Source organism: Drosophila pseudoobscura, chromosome 2, assembly GCF_009870125.1.
Source record: "Drosophila pseudoobscura strain MV-25-SWS-2005 chromosome 2, UCI_Dpse_MV25, whole genome shotgun sequence".
NCBI lineage: Eukaryota > Metazoa > Arthropoda > Insecta > Diptera > Drosophilidae > Drosophila > Drosophila pseudoobscura.
In genome coordinates, this window is record NC_046679.1 from 18,394,223 (window position 1) to 18,419,304 (window position 25,082).

A 25,082-nucleotide genomic window follows, 5' to 3' on the forward strand; every position below is an offset into this window, starting at 1 on the left:
GAGAGAGAATGAGTAAGCCCTTGGAAAGGGTTACGTAGCCAATGATTTTTTCATTTTTTCCTTCTTGCTATGAAATTGATCCAAACTTAACTCCGCAATCTGGTGGATATAGTCATTCTCTATGATTCTGCGTTTCTGGTTTATTAGTATATTAAAAATTGTGGATGGCATAGATTTTCGTCCTTTGTGGCGGCGAAAGGGGGTGGGGAGAAATTTTGAAATACTCTTGTAACTGTGTGATATCACAGGAGTCACATTGCAAAATGGCCGTATCTAGCAGATTAGCGAATCTGGATTGCACACACATGGTTTTTCCGACTATTAATGGAATTTCTATTGATTGCTTCTGTGGAACATTCATAATTCCGACAAATTGTCACGTATTAAGAGTCAAATTAGTTGAGACAACTTTAAAGCTGTGAGACTATTGTAGTGTGCAGTGCAACAGACGGACATACGGAATAGAAAATATTTTTCATACTCGGAGATTATTTTTTCTGTGCTTAACAATTACCTGGCATTTATTGAGTATCGTTTTTAAAGAAAGCCTTAAACACACAAATTAATTTTAATATTATTAGAAAAAGTTGTATAAATGGTTGAAAAACTTAAAAATAGTTTTTACTTTTGTAAATGATTTCATGTTATATCATTGTATAATAGTTAAAAAATAATATATTTTATTTTGTTTATGAAAATATTGTACATTTTACTATCCGTAAATTTAAAACTTATATGTACAATGTTTATACTATCTTAAGCTTCACATAAGTTCAATGCCAGCATATGAACCCCTATTGCACCGCCCACTGCCCTCTAATAACACAACTTATGTAGACACTTATGTATTTTAAATAAAGTGGTCATTGCTCGAGCTATGTAACTTGGTTTCTTCATTCTCTCGCTCCCACTCGATCATTTTCGATTGCATAATTAGATCTTGGAAGGATCCATACTCCGTGCTTTGACGTGACTTAGCTATAAGCCCTACATCGCCCTCATCATCATACAGATTGTCAAAGTCGTATTCAGTGTCCTTATCAGAATCGGTTGGGATTTGCTCTTGCTTGTCATAATCAACTTCATTTTGAACATCTCGGTCGTGATAATTTACTTGAATCTTATGTTTCTGATAGAACATCTTTAATAAATAGTCAACATTTTCTGACGGCACGTCGGACACCATCTTAATTGCAATCTTTCGGCGAGATCTCTTCATTGGTTTCAGAGGCTTATCGTCATTTTCCAGCTCGAAATTCAGGGAAGTTTTGAGCATGCCCTTTGATGCTGTTAACTTTTTAAGCACTGATCTGTAGAAACTCGTAAACTCGTCCCTGTTTGTCGATTTTTGGGACATTAACATTTTCGAATTTTCCCTAATAAACCGGTTTAGTAATTCTTTCGTTCCTTGTTGGTCCTTTTGTGATTTTAGAAGATCGACTATAAGAAATAAAAAAATATATTTCGCAATTGTTAGTTAAACTTTCAATCAATCCAATTCCAATAGCCAGGAATACATACTTTTCTCTTGTGATAGTCCGAGTGTGCTCTGAAAGACACCCCACTCATCTTTCCGAGCCTTTGCGTTGCCTCCAGCTCTTCTGGTAGTTTCTGGCATTTTGTCTGCCCTTTTAATATATAATGCCAAGCAACTTTCGTGTACTGATAACAGTAGAATAATTATTTTCGCAAAATGCATTATAACGTGATCTGCGCTGTGCTGTGCTGCGATGTGTACCATTCGAGACGTACTTCAAAATGATGTGTTGTCCTTAAAGTAGCTACCTTTTATACATTTTCAGGCTGGGTACACGGCTAGTTCGCGTTAATTCAGTTAACCACATACAAAAATTGCATAGTCAACGATGCTCAGACAAAGGTTATTCTTGACACTCTAGACTTTCGGGGCACAGGCGCCCGGAGTCAAGACTGGCAACCGGGTAGGACGACATGTGCTTGATTGAATGTTGGTGCCTTGTTTTTCTTAGGAACACTTAGCACGAGCAGTGGCAATTAAATGGCAAACCGAAACAAAAAATAGTACTTCTCCGGCCTCACTCATGCATTGGCCCGCTCCATTACAGGTAGCGGACCAGGGCAACCGAATGATTTGAGAATTAGAGTGTAGGAACATAATTGAGTCGCTTAACAGCGATGAGAACAGAACGCTAATATGGTTGCAGTTGCAGCAATTGGTTTCATGAATGTAAGCGCGTCTCCCAGGTAGACAGACTCTCTCTAGCCATTTAAATGCGAAAGGAAGTACAAATAAATCCTAGCGCCAGCCATAAACGGATCAACGGCGTCGATCTCAATCCTAGTCTCTGTCGACAAATTTGTCGCTAATTATTCTTGAATGCAGGTTTTATTGATGTAATATAAATAGTGAAAACGCTGTTCTCGTTACGCACAGACATAAGAGGCTAAATCAAGCATCGCTTCGAACTTTATAAAACATGTAACCGCAACCAGATGTGCGAGTCCTGATCCTGAGCTCGATTTACGACCAAAAATGCAACTAATAGAACAAAATCTACAACAAAAAACGATGGTTGTTCAATTCGTCTATAGAAATCATATAGAAAACGAGATAGTCTCGGGGTCTAAGGTGCTAGCAGGCATATATAGATCAATAATATTTCACCTAAATCTGTAGGATAACTTGAGTTGTTAGCTTCATCTCATATATCAGCTGGTAAAGCTCTAAAAAAAAAACACATGTCATAAGGTTAATCTTTAAAAATCCAAATTGTTTCTAGCCATTTTTGTAATGTTATTTAGTTTATATTATATTTTGTTGTGTGGAGCTATAACATACATTTTATGTGATAGTTGTTTTTCGATTCAATGTTTAAACAGAAATATATAGGAATAAAAGGTTTTAAGAGTAGATGGAAAGTAAAATTGCCTGGAAAAATGTTTCCCACATTAAGCTGTAATGAAATATTGATCGCGACATGTATGTTGCATGGGTAAAGCATGAAGAGAAAGAGAGGAACCACAGTTTATAGTTATGTCCTAACGGTAATTCTTGCATCTCTTTCCATACCGCTGGTATGGTAATTCTTTCACTTATCTCTATAACTAGGGATGCCACACATTTTCGCCTTTCGTGGGGGCGGTAGTAAGTGTGGCAAAATGTCGAAACAAACTTGATTCAGTGTGACATCACTGGAGCCCGTACACCAAATTTGCTTGCTTTTTATACCCGATACTCAAAATGAGTATTGGGGTATATTAGATTTGTGGTAAAAGTGGACGTTACAGAACGTCCAGAAGGAATCGTTTCCGACCCCATAAAGTATATATATTCTTGATCAGCATCAATAGCCGAGTCGATTGAGCCATGTCTGTCTGTCCGTCCGTCCGTCTGTTCGTCTGTCCGTCCGTCCGTCTGTCCGTCTGTCCGTCCCCTTCAGCGCCTAATGCTCAAAGACTATAAGAGCTAGAGCTGCGATGTTTTGGATCCAGACTTCTGTGATATGTCACTGCTACAAAAATATTTCAAAACTTCGCCCCGCCCACTTCCGCCCCCACAAAGGACGAAAATCTGTGGCATCCACATTTTTAAAGATACGATAAAACCAAAAACGCAGAATCGTAGAGAATGACCATATCTTTTAGACTGCAGAATCTGAATTGGATCGTATTATTATTATAGCCAGCATCAAGAAAACAATTTCATTTTTTCTCGCCCTGTCTCTCTCTAACACACACGTAGCATAGGCGGCTTTGCTTAGAGTAAAACATTAGCGCCTAGATCTCAGAGACTATAAAAGCTAGAGCAACCAAATTTGGTATCCACACTCCTAATATATCAGACCGAGACGAGTTTGTTTCAAAATTTCGCCACACCCTCTTCCGCCCCCGCAAAGGATGCAAATCTGGGGATATTCACAAATCTCAGAGAGTATTAAGGCTAGAGTAACCAAATTTAGTGTCCGTAACAGGATTAGATCTCACTATAAAACGTATATCTCAAAATTTCGCCCCACCCCCTTCTGCCCCCACAAAGGACGAAAATCTGTTGCATCCACAATATTGCACATTCGAGAAAACTAAAAACGCAGAATCATAAATAATGACCATATATATCAGATTGCTGAATCTGGATCAGATCGGATCATTTTTATAGCCAAAGGAAACAAATCAATTTGCAGTGGCTACGCAGCGCCCGACGTCACGCACAGACTGATTTTCTGTCTCTTTCGCACGCACAATTACAATAACAATTATTCAAAAAAATCAAAAATAACAATTATAATAACAATTATTCAATAAAAATCCAGAATAACAATTATAATAACAATTATTCAAAAAAATCAAGAATAACAATTATAATAACAATTATTCAATAAAATCAAAAATAACAATTATAATAACAATTATTCAAAAAAATCAAAAATAACAATTATAATAACAATTATTCAATAAAAATCAAGAATAACAATTATAATAACGATTATTCAATAAAAATCAAGAATAACAATTATAATAACGATTATTCAATAAAAATCAAGAATAACAATTATAATAACGATTATTCAATAAAAATCAAGAATAACAGTTATAATAACAATTATTCAATAAAAATTAAGAATAACAGTTATAATAACAATTATTCAATAAAAATCAAGAATAACAATTATAATAACGATTATTCAATAAAAATCAAGAATAACAATTATAATAACGATTATTCAATAAAAATCAAGAATAACAATTATAATAACGATTATTCAATAAAAATCAAGAATAACAATTATAATAACGATTATTCAATAAAAATCAAGAATAACAATTATAATAACGATTATTCAATAAAAATCAAGAATAACAATTATAATAACGATTATTCAATAAAAATCAAGAATAACAATTATAATAACGATTATTCAATAAAAATCAAGAATAACAATTATAATAACAATTATTCAAAAAAATCAAGAATAACAGTTATAATAACAATTATTAAATAAAAATCAAGAATAACAATTATAATAACAATTATTCAAAAAAATCAAAAATAACAATTATAATAACGATTATTCAATAAAAATCAAGAATAACAATTATAATAACAATTATTCAAAAAAATCAAAAATAACAATTATAATAACGATTATTCAATAAAAATCAAGAATAACAATTATAATAACGATTATTCAATAAAAATCAAGAATAACAATTATAATAACGATTATTCAATAAAAATCAAGAATAACAATTATAATAACGATTATTCAATAAAAATCAAGAATAACAATTATAATAACGATTATTCAATAAAAATCAAGAATAACAATTATAATAACGATTATTCAATAAAAATCAAGAATAACAATTATAATAACAATTATTCAATAAAAATCAAGAATAACAATTATAATAACGATTATTCAGTAAAAATCAAGAATAACAATTATAATAACGATTATTCAGTAAAAATCAAGAATAACAATTATAATAACAATTATTCAAAAAAATCAAGAATAACAGTTATAATAACAATTATTCAATAAAAATCAAGAATAACAGTTATAATAACAATTATTCAATAAAAATCAAGAATAACAGTTATAATAACAATTATTCAATAAAAATCAAGAATAACAATTATAATAACAATTATTCAAAAAAATCAAGAATAACAGTTATAATAACAATTATTCAAAAAAAATCAAGAATAACAGTTATAATAACAATTATTCAATAAAAATCAAGAATAACAGTTATAATAACAATTATTCAATAAAAATCAAGAATAACAGTTATAATAACAATTATTCAATAAAAATCAAGAATAACAATTATAATAACAATTATTCAATAAAAATCAAGAATAACAATTATAATAACAATTATTCAAAAAAATCAAGAATAACAGTTATAATAACAATTATTCAATAAAAATCAAGAATAACAGTTATAATAACAATTATTCAATAAAAATCAAGAATAACAGTTATAATAACAATTATTCAATAAAAATCAAGAATAACAATTATAATAACAATTATTCAAAAAAATCAAGAATAACAATTATAATAACGATTATTCAGTAAAAATCAAGAATAACAGTTATAATAACAATTATTCAATAAAAATCAAGAATAACAGTTATAATAACAATTATTAAATAAAAATCAAGAATAACAATTATAATAACGATTATTCAGTAAAAATCAAGAATAACAGTTATAATAACGATTATTCAATATAAATCAAGAATAACAATTATAATAACGATTATTCAATAAAAATCAAGAATAACAATTATAATAACGATTATTCAGTAAAAATCAAGAATAACAATTATAATAACGATTATTCAGTAAAAATCAAGAATAACAATTATAATAACGATTATTCAGTAAAAATCAAGAATAACAGTTATAATAACGATTATTCAATATAAATCAAGAATAACAATTATAATAACGATTATTCAATAAAAATCAAGAATAACAATTATAATAACGATTATTCAGTAAAAATCAAGAATAACAATTATAATAACGATTATTCAATAAAAATCAAGAATAACAATTATAATAACGATTATTCAATAAAAATCAAGAATAACAATTATAATAACGATTATTCAATAAAAATCAAGAATAACAATTATAATAACGATTATTCAATAAAAATCAAGAATAACAATTATAATAACAATTATTCAATAAAAATCAAGAATAACAATTATAATAACGATTATTCAGTAAAAATCAAGAATAACAATTATAATAACGATTATTCAGTAAAAATCAAGAATAACAATTATAATAACAATTATTCAAAAAAATCAAGAATAACAGTTATAATAACAATTATTCAATAAAAATCAAGAATAACAGTTATAATAACAATTATTCAATAAAAATCAAGAATAACAGTTATAATAACAATTATTAAAAAAAAATCAAAAATAATAATTATTCAATAAAAATCAAGATACTTAAAATGAGTGTAGGCGTACATACATATATTAGATTTGTGGTGAAAATGGAGGTGTGTAACGTCCAGAGGGATAAAGTATATATATTCTTGATCAGCATCAATAGCCGAGTCGATTGAACCCCGTCTGTCTGTCCGTCCCTATAAGCGCCTAGGGCTCAAAGATTATAAGAGCTAGAGCAACGACATTTTGTATCCAGACTTCTGTAATATGTCACTATTACACATACATTTCAAAATTTCGCCCCACAGGAGGCGGAAGGGACTTTGTCTTTGTCGTGCCGTTTAATATTAGCGGCGTCTGCCGGAGAAGAGCCATACTGACTAAGTATCGGGTATAAATGTAGAGTTGCGGTGTCCGCAGCAACTCACAACGTTCCCCCTCGTTTTTTTTTTGCTTTAAGAACAATGCTTCAAGCAAGACGGACGGACAGACACAAAGACAGAAATGGCTATATCGACTGGGCTATTGATGCTGATGAAGAATATCTATAATTTATAGGATCGGAAACGCATCCACACGGAGCCACACTGACTGAGTATCGGGTTTATATCGGCTTCAAAAATATATAATGTGTTGTGGCAGTATAATTAACCAAATCTCTAGTCAACCGGGACAGCCTGCTGTGGCAACTAGAATTTAAACTCAGTTCGAATTCGGCTGGAACGTGAATCTATGGCACACGAATCAGAATTTTGTTGTAGTTGATTGGAGGAACACCCCCTATAGACGACATTCATTCTAAATATTTACTAAGCAAGCTCATAAAATTGTGTTGTATGAATTTGTCTGTAATTTTATTTCTACCAATTTACATATTAAGTAAACATATTTCCTACGTACGCCGTTGTTATAGAGACAAAAGTGTCTGTTTATTATTTTTAACAACAACAAAAAAAGGCAAAGACCAAAAATGCCGAAGGTTTTATTTCAGAAGTACAAAAAGGTGACCAGCACCATAGACCCACAGCGACATGCTGCCAAATTAAAAGAAATTGACGATCTTCGTGCAGCCGAGCAGTCGGAAGGGGAGTTTGGATATGAACAGGATTCTGAGGAGCTTTGTGAAGAAGAAATGGGTACCTATGAGGAAAGTGAATTTAGTTTGTCAGAAGGTGAACCAGCCTTGAATGTCGGAAAAATCGACTTATCATTTCCCGAGACAGCGGACGAGTTCCAGGACAGTCCACAATGCTATCCTCCCTCATACTATACGTTATCCCCAAAGGAAAGACTTCTTTTACTCTATGCAGAGAATTTTCGCAAGCAGTTTGTATTAATCTACCCAAAGCGACGGGCAATGGTTTTGGCCTTACCTAACGAATGCAGAGTTCAGGTAAATCATCAAGAAACTAATTTTTATTAAGAATATGTATAAACAGCCAAATTTTGCACCTTTACAGAAGTTTGTATGTACCACGATTAGACCCACGGCCTTTATATACCCTGAGCTCATATCAAGTATAGAGGAAATTTCAAAGTTTGTTGCTGATTTTATTCAATTTGAACCGCTAGAGGACCAAGTCAATTTGGTAAGAAAACATTTTGTGTACGCATCTATATAAATTTCGGTGCGAAGGCCCCAACTTATATGGTCTGAGTTTTTCTAACCCTTTCTTGGAACCCATTTTTTCATCGGCAACGCCGATATACAAAGAAATTTAAGAAATAGAAAGAGTAAAGTTTGTTTATTCTTGTCGATACAATGGCTATTCCTAAAGATATATATCAACCCATTTTTGATTTTTCAAACCCGATATGGCGGGATTATTTGCTTTGAAATCAGATAAAACCAAACTTGGGATAATTAAGTCTTCTTTAAAAAATTTGTATACAAAAATTCGAATTCCACCCGCCACAGGAAAAAAGAGGAACCTAAGGGACCATCAAAGTAAGATCGAATTCTTAAGCGTTCAACATCGAACATCGAAATTCGGTTCCAAATGGCATAAGATATTAGAAGGGAGTTTGTTCAGTCCGTAGGTAGTGGTATTACATTACGGTGGCGTCTTTAGGAGACAGGACAGAAAAGGCGGCAAAGGTCCAAACTCAACGAAACTTGGAATGTAAATGAGTGATAGGGAAAGTATGGTAAATGATCGCAGCAACGAACGGTATGCCAAGGATGCAGCAGGATGTTCTAAGGATGTTTTTATAGTCGATACTCAGTGATATCACACTGAATCTTTAGGAGAATGTTTAAGAATTTTTCCACGCTATTTTCCGCTCCCACAAAGGTCGAAAATCTGTGGCATCCACAATTTTGGTACGAGAAAATTAAAAGCGTAGAATCATAGAGAATGACCATATCAGATCAAATTATTATTATAGCCTGAAGGAACAAATAAATTTTCAGTGGCTTCCGCGCGCTTACTCACTCCCTCTCTTTCACAAACTCTTCATCGTGCAGTGTGCGCCCTCTGGCGGCAGGGAGTCGTACTGATTGACTATCGGGTATAAATGTAAAAATTGCCAGTTATAGGGGCGGAAGGGTGGGATGTGTTCGGATTGGTCTGAAATGTATTTCAGTTCATAAATATAATCAAGCGTTCAATTTTTCGAATTTTTGCCAAAATCGCGGCAGTCTGGCCCAATTTGCATCGCTGCGAGAACAGCAAGCAATCACTTGAGGTTGTTTACGCTCAATATTAAATTATGTATTCTACGTTCGTACTCGAGCGGATTATCCCAAGACCAAACAGATTTGCGCAGATCTCAAAACCAAGGTTGCTGAATCAATAAGTCTGTCGTATTCGGCAATAGGCGGCCTCTCGCTGAAGATGATGTAGTTCTTGGATGGGATGCAGTAGATCCCGTCCTTGGCCAGCTGGAAGTGGATGGGGCAGGCACAGATCCTCATCTCCTGGTCGAACCTTCCGCTATGATGGTTTGCAGCTCCGATCCGTCCATCGCAGCGCGGCGTATGGAGTCAGAGGACCACTCTGACCAGTACATGTGGCTGCGACGCGGCTCGAGGACCAGGGAACAAGGCTGCTTCAATCCGGAGAACAACACGCGCACCCTCGGTACAGCATTGTCGTTGTACAGATGTAGTTTCTTCGCCCGCTGGCCTGTTGAATAGACCGGTCTGGGCAGCTATTCCACGTGGTGCAGGAGTTTCCTTTTGTCCGCCGGTTGTCTGCGTATTTTCCAAGGATCAACTGCAATCCAAATTCCAATCGTCTTTGGGACGCCTCCAAACTGTTATAACGCAATGTTTCAGCTGCTTTCGTGTCCAAAAGAGTATATATTTCGGAGGGCTGTGAATCGATTTCTTTGGGATTTATATTCGTCTCTACAATTTTTAAATTTTGCTCAGTTTGTTACATGGCGAATTCAAAGTAACGGCTCCCATAATGGATAATGTCGTACAGGACTGCAAGTGGTTATATGCGGAATCAATACCCGATTCAAATAGAGCATAAAAGAAAACCGTTTCGAAGAAAAATGTTGGGCCATCGATACTATCGACTGAAATCACATGAATTTTCTTAACCCAACCTCAAACTCGGCTCTGAAATAATTGGTCGGGCAACAACATTTTGCGACTTTGTGCTAACAGCTGACGCAGCCCGCTTAACAGAACCTGTTATCGGATAAGAGCACAGACTAAAATGAAAAAATTCTTCACAACACTGATTCGCTTCACAACATCCAGTTTCATAGCAGCTAGCTTGTTAATGTAGCAATCTATAATGTTATCGTTTGCTGAGAAAAGCTCTCTGTCATGAAACTGATATGCAAGTTGAAGGTTTGCGCGTATTTCAAATGTGCGCAACTGTTAATTTTGTACATACATATATGGGCGTTTTCGACAAAACATTTCCGACAGACATTTTAAGAAACATAAAAAGCTAATAAAAAGAGATTTCCATATACTTTTCTACAGATATTATTTTCTAAATTGATTGAAAGTCGACCAATTTTACCAATTGACATATAATTTCGTTTAATTCGATTTGAAAACCTATTAAAATAAGTAAAAGTTCACTTTTTCGATAATCTATGTTATTTTCATAGTCATGTTTCCTTTTACTATTATCCCTTACAAGAGAGATGATTCATGGTACAAATTTTTCCTTAAACATCTCTAATATATTGAGCTATATACATACATATCTAAGAAATCCCACAAACTTTCCGCAATCTCTACACCAAGAATTTAAACGAAAATCAAGACAAGTTTTTATTTTACAGCTCCAATTTTCTGTCTCAAATAGTTCTACATATAAAAATCTGAAACCATCTCCAAAATGTCCTGCTCATATACTTAAGCCACCTGGAAAAAAATGGTAAAAAAGTTCAAATTTGCCCAGTATTTTTAATAATATTACTTTAATATTGAGTGGGATGACCTTTCTTCTTAAGAAAAGTGGAGCAATGCTTTGGTATTGAATCTACAAGACGTGCGTACTGTTGAGGGGAGATTTTCTTCCATTCTTCCTGTAAAATTCGGGACAAATCCTTTTAATTGCTGGTTTTTTTTTTGGGCAACTACTTGGCTTAGAATTCGCCACAAGTTCTGTATACGGTTCAGGTCGTGACTCTGCGGTGGCCATTGCGGTATCGGGTCGTTGTCCTTTTGAAATATCAAGTGGCTAGTGGCAAATAATCGGCATATTCTCCAGATAAATTGTTACTCAGAATGTCTCTCTACATTTCGACGTTCATAATACCTTGAATCTTCATCAGGGAACCTAACATGGGCTTAGGTCCCCTAGTGAAGATTCAAGAATGTCCATCAAGCATGTTAAAAAGCGCCTTCAATTCGCCTCAGAGCATATTCACAATGGTCCCAGTTTTTGAAATATGATTGGTTGGATCGAAAAATCCAAGTTTAATTTCTTTAGAATTAAATCCAAAATAAACAAAGAAGACCGTTAAACATGGTGGCGCTTCGATTATGGTCTCGGGCTGTTTCACCGCATCGGGTGACAGGTTAAATGACACAGTCAGTTCCATGTTAAGTTCAATTATTATTATTATTTTTAAATGTTTTACAAATTCAATTTCTCCCGGGGCTTCGCTGCGTTAGTCTGGAGTCATCACAAATTTATTTGAAAATAAATCATTTTGCTAAAATAAAAGGCACTTTTCCGTTTTTTCTTGTCAATTTTGGCCTGTAATTTTTAACATTCTATCCTCTGGGTTCCGAAGACCACTACATCATTAACGGAACATTGCATCGGTGGGCAGTGGGTGAATATGGTGGAAGTGCAGCTGCCTGCTGGAGGATCGCGACTGCCGGATCCGCTGACTTGGCATCGGCGGCCCGATCTTGGTCAGTGATGACTTCGTCGGGTTTTCGGCTGTCGATATTGATATCTAGGTTAGGTTAGGTTGACCCGGACGGCCCTCAGAGGGGCCCCACATAGGCCAGTATGGCCCTTAGTTGTCCGGATAGGGGGGGATATGAACCGTCGGGGCAGTGTTTAGGGGATTTCGAAGTCCTCGAGGATCGAGGTATTTTTCGCATAGGCCAGTAGTTGCTGTGGCGTCCTCTTGGAGGACGAATATGCTAGACCAAGCTTTGAAGCACTTCGAAAAAATTCTAAAAATCCATCAATTTATTTATAAACAGCTGAGCTGCAGCCGTTTGACCAACTCTGAAATAGCTGAAATAGCTTCAGAAACAAACACGAAATATTGTCATACCTACCCACCTATAGGTATTTCCATAGTTCTGTTTCGTGTGAATGGTCAATTCACAAATTGTTAACAAAAAAACGTTGCCCCAATGCCTCTTTGCTCTCCTCCTCCTCCTATATATAAACACACCTCGAGCGAGTTTTAATGGCAATTTTTGAAGTCTCTTTACGATTCAATGTTTTTAAGGATTTAACGAAGTATTTGAAAAGATAATACGCTACACACATTATTAGTTTACCTTCAGAAATCATTAAAATAATAATTAATACAAAGTTTTTGGATGATTTTGCCATTTATATTAATTTCAAGTCCTTGATTATACTGCATTGATCGATGAATATTACCATTTGTAGCGTTCAAAAACAAAACATTACAACATTATACATTATATGTATATCCATATATACCTATATGTGTACATATGGATGTAGATCATAAAATATATGATATGCATAAGGTTGATGGGTGCATCGTAGGTACTACCTATTGTGACGTTTTAATTCAGAGAAAAAAAAACAATTTCATTAAAATTATCTAATATTCTTTTATTAAACATGTATTTAAAATTATTACATTCAAAGTTGTAAATGCCTTTTATTTAAATATCGCAAAAATTTTGAATCAGGAAAATTCTTATGAGCACATTTTGTATCGTTATTTTTTTCTTAGTAGATTTATGAAACGAAACTTAAAAGCATTTGATAACAAATGCATTTTATTCATTTATACCACCTTGCACATGGAAAGTTTTTTTTAACAAAAAAAGTAAATTCTATAACCATTTTTCTATTGAATCGGATAAAACATAAACTTTTCCTTGTTTAAATTAACTATAATAACTACAAATAGACATTTTTAATATATACATTGCTATCATATGATTAATTAGTAAAATGTAAGTCCAAAAAGTTGATGTTTTGAGTTAGGTTACCAACAGAAAACCAAATAGTCTGTAGACGCACAGCGTGAAGCGAATGGAGTGTATTATATGTAAGGATTCCGTAATAAAATTAAGGTTCGTTCTAACTGCTGGAACTTAGTTCATCGTACTGCTGATACTCGCCTATTATCTGGCAGTCGTTCGGGTCGTCATCGAGGTCACAATGTACAAATTCATAGGGAGGGAAGAACAGTGAGCTCAATAGGGTGGCCGATGATTGGTAAACAGCAGGTGAACTTGTCTGGCACCTTAGAGTTGCCGGTGTGTTACCAAGACTGCCAATTCCCACGTATGGTAGTCCTAGCCGTGAGCGTTTCGAACCGTAGGTGCGTTTGGCGATTGCTTCCTGCTGTGCATTCGTTATATGAATATCCGTGGCTGGCTCCGAAGGCGCCAACTTGGGCTTGTCCTATTTTCGGCGTCTGATCTTGTTCCGGCATGAGTCTTCCTCAGTGTTTTCCTCGTTCTCCAGCAGGTCCTTATTTGGTTTCTCTGTAACTTGAGGCTCGTTGCTGGATTTTATAGCTGCGATCAAAAATCTCAGTTGCATAAGCTGCACGGCTGTTACCCGAGGATTACTGCAGTTCTCCAGCCACTGGAGAAACTTCTCGCCATGCCTGATGGCCTTTACGTCTTCGTTGTCGCCAGTTAAATCTAAATACTTGGCCTTCTCTTCTTCATCAGTTTTGTTTGAGTTGTTATTGTTGTTGTTGCTGGCGCTAATATCGTTGTTGTTGGAGTGTTGGTTGTGTTCATTGATAAAACTTGCTTCTGATTCGCAGGCCGTATCTACACTAATGGGCATGTGGGATTTGATGCCCCCAATTTTGTATAGCATGTTGTCGAGGATCTTTTTGCAGTCCCCACCCACGCTTCCGGGTCTACTTATACAGTCAGACGGGGTGGTACTCGTCTTAGCACAAGGTTCAGTGGTATGGCTTTCCGGAACTAATGATGCTATCGGACTTTGAGATGGAGTTATTCTCTTTGCGGATGCTGACAAATCTTCCGGCTTACCGGGAACGTCTCCTTCGATCTCTGCATCCAGATCCGGGTCTGTCACCTCATCACCTTCTATCTGGTCCAATTGATTGTGCTCGTTCGATGATAGGCTACGTACCGACGGGGTTTCAGACTCCTTTGTGAGATGTGAGTAGAGTATATTATCAAAAGGCCCTTTCGACGTATCGGCTATATCAGTGCCATCAGATACAGCCGATATAGGCTGATGCTGGTGTTGCAATGAATTGGCCTGCAATGCAGCTAGCGTCGCTGAGTTTGGGTTAAGAGTGTTGAGGCTAGCTCCAAAGACCTTGCACCAGTTGTACCAAGCCACGTTCTTCTCGTCGAGACTGCCGGATGGAGTCGATGAAGGTGTCAATGGTGCAGACGGTAGTGGTGGTGTTTGTGCGTGCTGGATTATATGCTGTGGCGTGGAGGAGCGTATTGGTGGACTCGTCATCCCCATTGGCGGATATAGGCTGTTCAGTCCGAGCATCGTCTGCTGGGACTTTAGCCAGTAGAGCAATGGGTCCTCAGCCAAATTAGACAGTGAGATGATACTACCTACATGTGAGGGTGCTATCGATGGACTTGGACTTTTGATGTCTCCTCCTTTTGCTTCGTTTTTAATAGTCAAGTTAATGCTGCAACTGACATCGCTTGACACGGCCGATAATGGCTTTTGCTTGGCCCAGTTCTTGACGGACAGTCCGGGTGTTCGGTCGCCACTATCACTGCGTGGGCTTTGTACTTGCAGTGGAGGCTGTACACTCGGTTTTGAGTTTCGCAAGTTGTTGGCAGTTGTTGGAAAACTGTTCAGCCCTGACATTGCCGCAAGACTGGGATTCAGCTGTGCCAATAAATTTAGGTTTGTGGTTAGTTCATTGAAACTTATGGCCAGCGGAGACTGCGATAGGCCGGTGAGACCCGATAGGTGAGTCAAACTTGATAGGGGACTTATGGCGTTTGGGGAGGGATTTGCGGGTCGGTTGATATCGCCACTGAATACTTTATGCTGACCATTGAATCCCACATAGTCAACGGCTAGCCCATTATAATTCAATTCGGAGATATTTTTGTTTGTACTATAGTCTAAGCCGTTGAGGGGGGCGCGCTTGAAGCCGAGCTCATCGAATTTCATTTTGTTTGAGAAGTTAAGCGGAAGGGAGGGATCGATGCGCTGCCTCTTCTCGGGTGGTCCCAGCAGCCCCGTAGAGACGTCAAGCTTATCGGCAAGCGCGTCGGCGCACATCTTATCTGTCGTCGACTGGCGCGACATGAAGCGCAGCTTATCCTCATTCTTGCACCAGCCGCGAAGCGTGGACTCGGGAACGCCAATGTCCCTGGCCACGGATGCCTTCGACTCGCCATCGTGTATGCGCTGTATGGCATGGATTTTGTCCCGCGGGGTCAAGCTACGCAAAGGTCGCTTGCCCTTCGTACCCATCCGAATGTTCATGTGGGGGTAGCTGGAAATATCCAACTTCAAGCCGTTGTCGAACAGTTTGAGTTCTGAAAAAAAAACAAGCAGATTTGGCGAGTGCTAAAATTAATTATTGTGACACAGTTAGGACTCAAACGCATGTTATGATCTAGTAGTATATAAAACTGTACGTTTTCATTCGCTAGCATCAAGCACACAGCCACTTACATACGCATGCACATATGTACATCGACGGCGAATGCCGTGTGCGCGCGTCATGTACTTGTTCTACGTTCTACTTTTGGGGTTGTACGGGTTGGGGTCGAAGCAGCGAGTCAGATGTTCGTACACTGCTCCAATAAAATCGTCTCGCGTTTGAAACTTTTCAGACAACACGCGGTGTAAATAAACCGCGTACACAAACTCATTTATCAAAAGGTATGTATGTATTTATGTATATGTACATAGACATATGTATGTAGCACAACCAAACGCTACAAATTGAGATGACAAAAATTCTCATGGAAACGCCACGCCGCTGCCTTCTTTTGCTCCTTCTCTTCTCCTCTCTTCTCTTCGCTTCGCTTCAGCTGTGTAGGCAAATGAGCTGAGGCACGCCCCCCGTGCTTTTTCTCAGCGCACAAGGATTCTAAAAATTAAAATGCCTGAATATACACACACACATACATACACACTGTATATGAATATTTATTTACATAAATATATACTGTTTATAAATCTACATACACACATACATATGTATATGTAGGTGTCTACATAGGTATATATATAAGACATACATACTGACATACAAAGAGACAATGGAATATGCTAATTGGTGCGTTGCCTTCGCGCCGCGGCGCGCCTGCTCCAAAATGCAGCGCGCAGCGCCGACGTCGCGAGAAACTACGAATAAGCAACAAGAACAAGCCATTCGCTATCGTCATCGGCTTCTTTACGTGATGCATACGAACAAAACCCGTATCCATGCCAGACTCGAACACGAATCATAGCCGAGCACACGAGTCTACAGTTTATAACTTGTTACCTGTTTCGTGGCACTTTTCGTTGCAAGCTCGCTCGCAGCATTAAACATCCCCATCCACGCCATGCCAATGCCAAACACGCCTGTTGCGCTATTCCGCTAGCTCCTACATCCTCCTCCTACATCTACATCTACATCCCGGCAGGTGCATCGGAAAGTCTCTGTTCCTCGAAACTTGCTGTATGGCGAATGTAAGTGAGACTTTGAGCCTCACCTCGGTGGGCAAGTAGTCGTCAGTCGTCAGTCGTCAGCCAATATGCCTCTTTATAGCGGAGCGGAGGAGCCGCAGCCTGAGCGGAGGCGAAACAAATAACAATATGCTCCGCCTCCATCTCCCTAGAAAGAACGAGGCATGCAAAAGAGCTGGCTCGATTGGGGAGCGGGACGTGCAATTTTAAAATGAAAAACACGTTTTGCGCATGACTGACACATGAATTCATTCCCGATGTATTGTATACAAGAACACACAGCATATTCGTACAATTTTATACAAGGAGTGAACCTGTAATACAAACGCTTCTCTGTATCTGTGCAGAGAGGATTCATTGAAAGAGAAATTCGGCTATCTCTTAAGAGCGCAATAAGAAAATCAAGAGTAACCAACCAAAAACACCTGACAGAAGTTTGTTAGTTTTTCTTATCAGGATGCCTTTACATTGACAGCCACTTAAAGTGAACTCGCTGTTGATTAGAAATGCTATCCTCCTAATACCAAGATTTTGATTCAAATTAATAGACTTAATAGACTTAAGTACAGTGATCACACATTTCTACTACAAAGCTATGTACATAAGCAGTGCGAACGGTCAAACAAATGTTGAAGTTGAAGACAAGCCTTTGGAGATCTTTACATTTCATAGATTTTATATTAAAATTTTTGTTTAAACTTTCCTGCGTCCGCTCTATGCATACATACATATATACTTATATGAAATATATACATATATAAAACTATGTACTGTATAAAGAGTGAAACTAAAACTTGGGTACTCTATGCAAATTTACAGCCAGAAGGACGGAAAAGCAGACATATCTTTATGTACTAATGTTCTTGCTGGTCAGAATAAACATACATGAGTATGTACATAATTTATGGCTGCTAATATCTTTAGCATATCTGATAAGATCTAGTCTAAATCACTAAAACTTTAGCAAAGGGTGTTAGAGATAGACCATTAATGATCTAGTAGATTTCCAGTTCCTTAACCCGCTATATAACATAGTCCTTCAATTTGTGTATAGTCGCTTTGCTATACAAAAAATGAAATCTACAGCTTCTTTAGTTTTTGTAAAATGTTCAGAATAAATCTTAAGAATATATAAAGACTATTTGTTCTCTAAATGATGATATTTGTCCAGTAAACGAAATGAGAATCATATACGAATGTAAAAATGTGCCCCTTAATCGCAGAACTTAAATTTTGAAACATTTTTGAATTGTTTGGTGTTTGTTTTTAGGTCATAAAAGTTAGGTGTGCGAGAAATTTGGCATCCTTAAACAATACATCTATATGACTCTCTAAAAAAGCGAATATATAATTGTATGTAGAAGGGCTTTTGAAAATTGAAAAGTAAAACTTGGTATAAATTATGTTTATTAGAAAAGTTTTATAGGACGTGAAAGAAAGCTCATAAGCGTGTACTTATTATTTTGGCCAGTAGTGTATATCATATTTTCTAATGGGATTGGGATTGAAGATTTTCTTCAAACTGTTAAACTAAACAAACTATGTAAATATATATTTTTTCAACATCCGTCTGAAAGGGCGTAGAAAGATTCGGTGCTCGAGGCCAGCCTACCTTTCTTGTTAATTTTTTCTCAAACAGGCTCCAACGGATCTCTCGGCCACTAATCTTGCCAAGGCGGACACAAGAAATATGGTACATACGTATATAAAAAAGCATAGACATTCATGCATCCCATTAAGTTCCCAAAGGGACGGACATGCCATGCCCACATACTCAAACGCTCATAACCAATAGAGGGCAAATAGCAAATGTTGGCGATGCACGTGTTTCTACTCGTACTCTAGCATCAGTCCGGTCGAGTCCACCAAACACATATCGAATAAAAGTTTTACAGCTGTGTAAAAATTACAAGGTCCTTCACCATTCAGCAGTCATGGCGAAAGCAAAAGAATTTTTACTTTCTCTTTCGTACAGTGTCCGTCCTTGTCCCAGCCGGCGCGCCATTAAACTTTTCATGAACCAAACTGGGACAGTGAGAAGTGTGTAAAAAATCTAGTAACAACAGAAAAAGATGAAAGAAATAAATATAAAAGAATTACACCAAGTTTGTCAGTGTGTACATATGTATGTAGGAACGAATGTATGTATGTATGTATGTATGGGCAGAGTACGGTTCTGTCTGTGTCTGGTGTTGCTGCCAACCATACATGCAACGTTCATATGTATGGGTGGATGTACGTAACGGATCTGTGTGTATGTATGTATGTATGTACATACATAAGTAGGTTTGTTTGTGGTGGCCAACCGTCTGGCCGTTTGTGAAAGTACGTTTATATATTATATGTATGTGTTCATGTGTTCCTATATACATACATACATGCATACATGAATGAAAGCGTATGAACGTTTGTGTGTTAAAAGCTCCTGATTTTCCTATATACAATTATAACTTTATTGTATTTACTTTTTTTTTCCTATTTGGCATCGTATTGAACTCACTCAGACACAGGCACAGGCACAGACAGGGAATGCATGTGGCAAGGACACGGCAGGATAGGAGAGCAGCAAAGTCTGCAAAATAGAGGTCAACGACTGAAACTAGTAGCACTAATATGTGCGAGCTTTTGTATAAGTACATTCATATGTATGTACATATATATCTGTTGATTTCTCTGTTCGTTTGTGTTAATGTACAAATAAAAAAAATAAATAAAAAGGACCAACAAAAACACTAAGCGAAGGAGACGTATTCTGTAAATAAAAGAAAAAGCTGATTTTGGCTGATCCCAATTTTGTGTGTGTTTGCGTGTATGTGTGTGTGTGTGTGAATGTCTCGACGGGCTTAACACTGTAATCTTGTGTACGCTCGTGTGCTCGCACATACATATGTATGTATGTATGTATGCATGTATGATTGCATTTGTGTGTTGATGTAACTATAAGTGCCGACCTGTTGGCTCGGGTTACATTAAAATCAGCTTATGAGGTAAATATTACCTAAACCCATTAAACATCAACTAAAGGTGTCTTCCTGCAAATTCAATTTTTTGTGCCAATTTGTTGCTATTTGATTCGGCCTACCTAACAGCTGCAACAGACCAATGTGGCCAATAGACGATCGGAAATTTAGATGAGTCTAGTAGTGACAACGATGTACATACATCTATTTAGATCGGGTGTGTTCTTAGTCAACTGATTTGGTATCTCACCCTTCTGAATTTTGTTCCAACTCAGTTTCTTTGACTTCTTCTTTTTGTACAATGAGGCAGAACATTGTTAATTCAAAGTATATCTATGTACATAGGTAGCTTTAATCCCAGCTTCAGTCTAGTTTTCTTAGAAATGAGCAGCGCAAATTTTTGAGTCGGGAAGATAGAAAAATTCTTGGATACATCTGGTCAAAATCTGATCAGTCAAGTGAAAAAATATACTTTAAAATCCGTGGGCTAACAGAGGGGTCTTAAAATCGTAACTTTTGTAATCATTTTATGGATAAACCCATGACCAAAAACTCTAATATTGATTAGATTCTTTGTATTTACTTACGTTCGTTGCAAACTTCTGTTTCTTGGGGAACATTTAAAGAACAGATTTTTTCGACCCGATTTTGGCGGTACAAGGGTCTGTGCACAGACCTAGACTAGAAAGTCTAGGCAGAAAAGTACTGACAGCTATTACATTGATGCTGGTAACCAAAGTACATGTTTCAAAAACAATTCTTATGCACATAGATGTAAATAAGATGTAATATGTAAATCGTCTCGTTTGGTTGGATTGTCTGCAGAAACCAACATAAATATATAGTACGTATTAGGGATACATCTTGGGACAGCACACTTTTGATACACATAATCCCATCTATGAATGCATCCCAAAAATATATTAAAGGAAACAAACGCTTATTCGCTCGGACGCCAACCACCGTCTCCCTTGTCCCAGCAACAACAAAAAATACCCTCGATGGACCGCGATTTATCAAGAATTAATGTGCAGACAATTTTCTTTCGGTCAGACATGGCTCAGGGGGTGCCGAGGACGACGAGCCAAACCTAGGAGTTACATCCGTCTGTCCCTTCGATTATCCAGCTTTTAAAGAGCTTCTAGAGCCTATTCGACCAAACTCTTTTGATATCACTCGAAATTAAGATTGATTCAAATTTCGCTCCTTAAAATTGCCCTATCTCATGAGACCTAAAATTTGGTGTATACGGAAATAAAATCTGTTTAATTACACGACCTGTCGTGGATTTCGGAGACCATTAATGCTAGAAAAAGAAGATTTTGGTTCTGTGATGCATCCATCTGCAGAACCGGTATAATTATTTGAAATTGGCCATGCACCCTTCTATTCTATGCAATCCAGAAAACCCGCGTGACAACATCTTTGAAGATATGTGCATCCCACTTTTAAATTCTTATAAATATGTGTACTGTTTACTTATTTCTCAGATATGGGTGCGACCAAGTCTTAAGGGAAACAAGTTCTCTGCCTTGGACGAATATCTCTTCTCTGTTGTCTCTGTCACTCAGATGGTTTTAATACCTGGTCATCGAAAAGAGAGCGCCACTGCCGTCCCTCTCCCTCCGCCACCGCTGGCACAAACCAAGATAGACGCGTGAGGAACGTTTAACTGGAACATTCTCTTCTTAAATCGAAGAAATTAATTCGTATCCGTTGGCCATTGAAAGGGGTCTGAAATGAGTTCAGTGTTCAGGCCTCCTTCAGTGGGATTGATCGAGCAGAGAGCTCTCTCTGTTTCGATCCCGATTGATTTAACGAGATAAATGTATTTAATATATAATTCACAGATTGATATTGGCTAAATGGGATAAAATCTCTCACTGTACCACTAAAAATCTCATAACTTTTTAAAAATATTCAAAATCAATAGAAAATAATAGTAAGTGATTAGGAATGGCGGCTCCAAATTATTTAGTACAAATTACAGACCAAGAGATGGGCAGGTCTACGTAATTTTTCCACGTTACAGGTTTCTGGACAAAAGGTTAATAATATTTCCAAAGACTAAAAAGTATTTATTTTAGAACGAAAGTGTATGTCAGAAGCCCAAGGGTCTCTAACACACATGTCACGGATATTTTTAGTACGTTGTTAGAATTAATATTCTCTTTTTTGACAGCTTCTCTTGGATCGTGTAACTTTCACCTTGACTTAATTCAAGAAGTACAAAATGTTGTGACTTTTTTAACTTTTAAATGTTACAGTATTTAACAAATAGTATAACTTGAAGTAATGCGCGCTTTTATAGATTAAGTATTTTGATTCCTTCGAATAGCTTAGGAGATTTTTAGGAGATTGAAACACACATACTAACCTTTTTCCTACACTTCCGGAGAACAGTTGAATGTAAACCTTCCGATGAGGGAGGGCACTTTGTCTTGATTTAATAAATCTGAATAGGAATGCCTTATATTTGGATCGTCCTGGGATATTCACATAACAGCAAGTCACTTTCAGGAATATAATGGTCACTGGCTTGTGTTATTCGTTTGGTTACTTGATTGATGGTTAACTAGGAGATCAAATGTTGGTCACGTTTATGAGCTGGAAGCACTATTTAACATTGCTCTCGTTTATTTACAATTATTTGCCATCGTTCCAATCTTAGCCGCGACAGCACAAACACCGTCTTCAGGCGACCGGCTTTCGAAAGGATGTGACCTTTTTGTCGTCGACGAATATTATGCGAACCTAAACAGCTAGCGTCCGGCGACAAACTACCGCGAGCTAGCAAGCGCACAATTTGAGCGAATTTTGATTTTAGCGCGGCGAATATCCGCACTACGATGACGGCGACGGCGACAGCGACAGCGACAGCGGCATCCACGGAAAATTTAAAATCGCACGTCCACGTTATGCGCGCCTCTGTCTCAGTTGGTGTTTCGTTTCTCCTGAGTACGAGCCCACACACAAACACACACACACGCACACACACGAGGTGGTGGTTGCCTTGCGCGTGTGTGTTTGAAAGAGTATGTGTGCTTGTTTAAAAGTGTATGTATGGTCAGTCGCCAGTATTTGTAGTTTTCGTTTTGTTCCTTTTTCGCTTCAATTTACGTAGCAGTACATGTACGTATGTACGAGTGTGTCGACGCTCTCGCTCTCTGCGTGTCCCGTTGCTGCCGAATTCGCGGCCTTTTTCGGTGACAGCCAAATGTACAATGATTAATAACGGCCAAGACGGCAGCGAAGAAGTCGACGTTGCCAACGCCATTGCTCTCGTCGCCGCTTCTGCTGGTATTGGCCAACCCAACCACAGGCCACTGTACTGTCCGGTCCGGTCCGTCCCGTCCCGTCTACTTGGATGAACAGGCTGGACAGTTCGCACTCGCACTCGCACTCACACGCACGCAGCCAAGTATTCACACATATATACAAGCATTTGTATGCACCGAAACATCAACGAAGTCGACGCAATACTCGTGCGGCCGGTTTGTAGGCTGTGTGAGACGCACATCACATCCTTTTCGGCCTTAGCAGCAGCAAGCATACTTTCTTGTTGTCATGTCTTAGTGGACGCGCCTATACGCCTATACGCCTATACGCCTATACGCCTATATGTGTGTTGTATATTTTTGCGCTGGAAGGACCTTCCGACCTGTGAACGGGTGGTCTGTTGGCTGAGTAAAGCGAGGCCGAGACCGAGACCGTTTCTGGGACCGGACCACCGTATATGATGGTTATGTGCAAAAACGAGCGAAATCGAATGATGCTGCGTGCACTGCAGCAACATGCTGTGCGCATTTGTGTGAATGTGTGTAGTTTGACTACTTCCAGGATGCAAATGTATAAAACAACATCGATATCTACAATATTTTTTTGATTATTATTTTAGAAAAGGAAAAGGAATGGGTTTTGCCGGAGAGCAACAGGAGCCAGTCTTTACTAAAGTATTAAGACTACGACTCCTGATGTAACGTAAATAACAATTGCATTTAGTCCAACTTGGCCCTTGAGTGATTAATCCAGGAGGCGGTCATTGTTGTTGATAGCTCTGTTATTTTCGCCGCAGACTGGCTGCTGCCCGTCATGTGCTTCTCCTGCTGCTTGTGTTGCTCTTGGTTTGGAGTCCAGTTTTCCTCGCTTTGTTTTGATACATGCCTTCATCACTGTTTACATTCGATTGTCGCTCTTTCGCTCTCAGCAGAGAGCCGAGTGGTCTCTTTGGTGAGAGAGAGAGAGAGTAATGCGTTGCTTCTCTCACTTGACAGCTGGGTAGCTTTTGTGTTCGGGTTTGGTTTTGCCGCCGAACGAAGCTCTAAAGGTTGTGCTTTTAATCACCAGCCATATATCGGAGGAATCAATCCCGCAATGTCTTTTCGTCTCTTGTGACCAAATAGCGATCGTTAATGAATAAATGAATTAGCGTATGGAGGTTCCATTCTATTTGTATTTAGCACGTACATACATTCGTATGTATAATTATGGTCCACCTTTGACGAGTGTAAAAGCCTTCAAATTATAAAAGAAAATGTCTTTATATGTTTGAATATGTAATTTATATAGCTATATTCCTAAATAAATTCTGAAGCATACTTAAGAATAAATAATAAAGAATAATAATAATAATAAAATAAAGCTGCAGGTAATGCTCTATAACGATCCTTCCTAAGATTTGAAGTCATACACATCGCACAAGGGTGGGTCGAATTTTACTAATTTCTATCATGGGATCAATAAACTGACAAAACCTAAGAAAAAGATATTAATCTTAAGATCATTTTGAATAATATTTTTGAATTAATGTTTATGGAAATCTAGATGTGGAAATGGCAATAGTGCTGACCAGAATTTGTAGTATATCGAAAATAATACATTTGTTGGGCATACAAGTGTTTTTTTTTTCGTTCC

General features: G+C 37.3%; 3 protein-coding genes across 3 annotated transcripts in view; 1 reads left to right on the top strand and 2 right to left on the bottom strand.

The window, feature by feature from the left end:
- Window positions 1–763: 763 nt before the first annotated feature.
- On the bottom strand, window positions 764–1,785 carry LOC6903685 (uncharacterized). Its single transcript, XM_002136751.3, has 2 exons — window positions 1,522–1,785; window positions 764–1,440 (listed from the first exon to the last, which is right to left on the bottom strand). Exons 1-2 carry the CDS (start codon window positions 1,739–1,741, stop codon window positions 851–853), a joined length of 810 nt encoding a protein of 269 aa, XP_002136787.3. The 5' UTR covers window positions 1,742–1,785; the 3' UTR covers window positions 764–850.
- Window positions 1,786–7,874: 6,089 nt separating this feature from the next.
- Window positions 7,875–25,082, top strand: part of lobo (lost boys) — a 30,343-nt gene continuing 13,135 nt past the window's right edge. Inside the window, exons 1-2 of the mRNA XM_001352343.4 lie at window positions 7,875–8,297; window positions 8,365–8,493. Of these exons, the coding sequence (XP_001352379.4) occupies window positions 7,875–8,297; window positions 8,365–8,493 (552 nt within the window). The remainder of the gene's footprint in view (window positions 8,298–8,364; window positions 8,494–25,082) is intronic.
- On the bottom strand, window positions 13,603–23,423 carry dan (protein distal antenna). The gene is made up of 2 exons (XM_001352342.4): window positions 22,546–23,423; window positions 13,603–16,064 (listed from the first exon to the last, which is right to left on the bottom strand). The coding sequence occupies exon 2, from the start codon at window positions 16,009–16,011 to the stop codon at window positions 13,960–13,962; it is 2,052 nt and encodes a 683-aa protein (XP_001352378.4). The 5' UTR covers window positions 16,012–16,064; window positions 22,546–23,423; the 3' UTR covers window positions 13,603–13,959.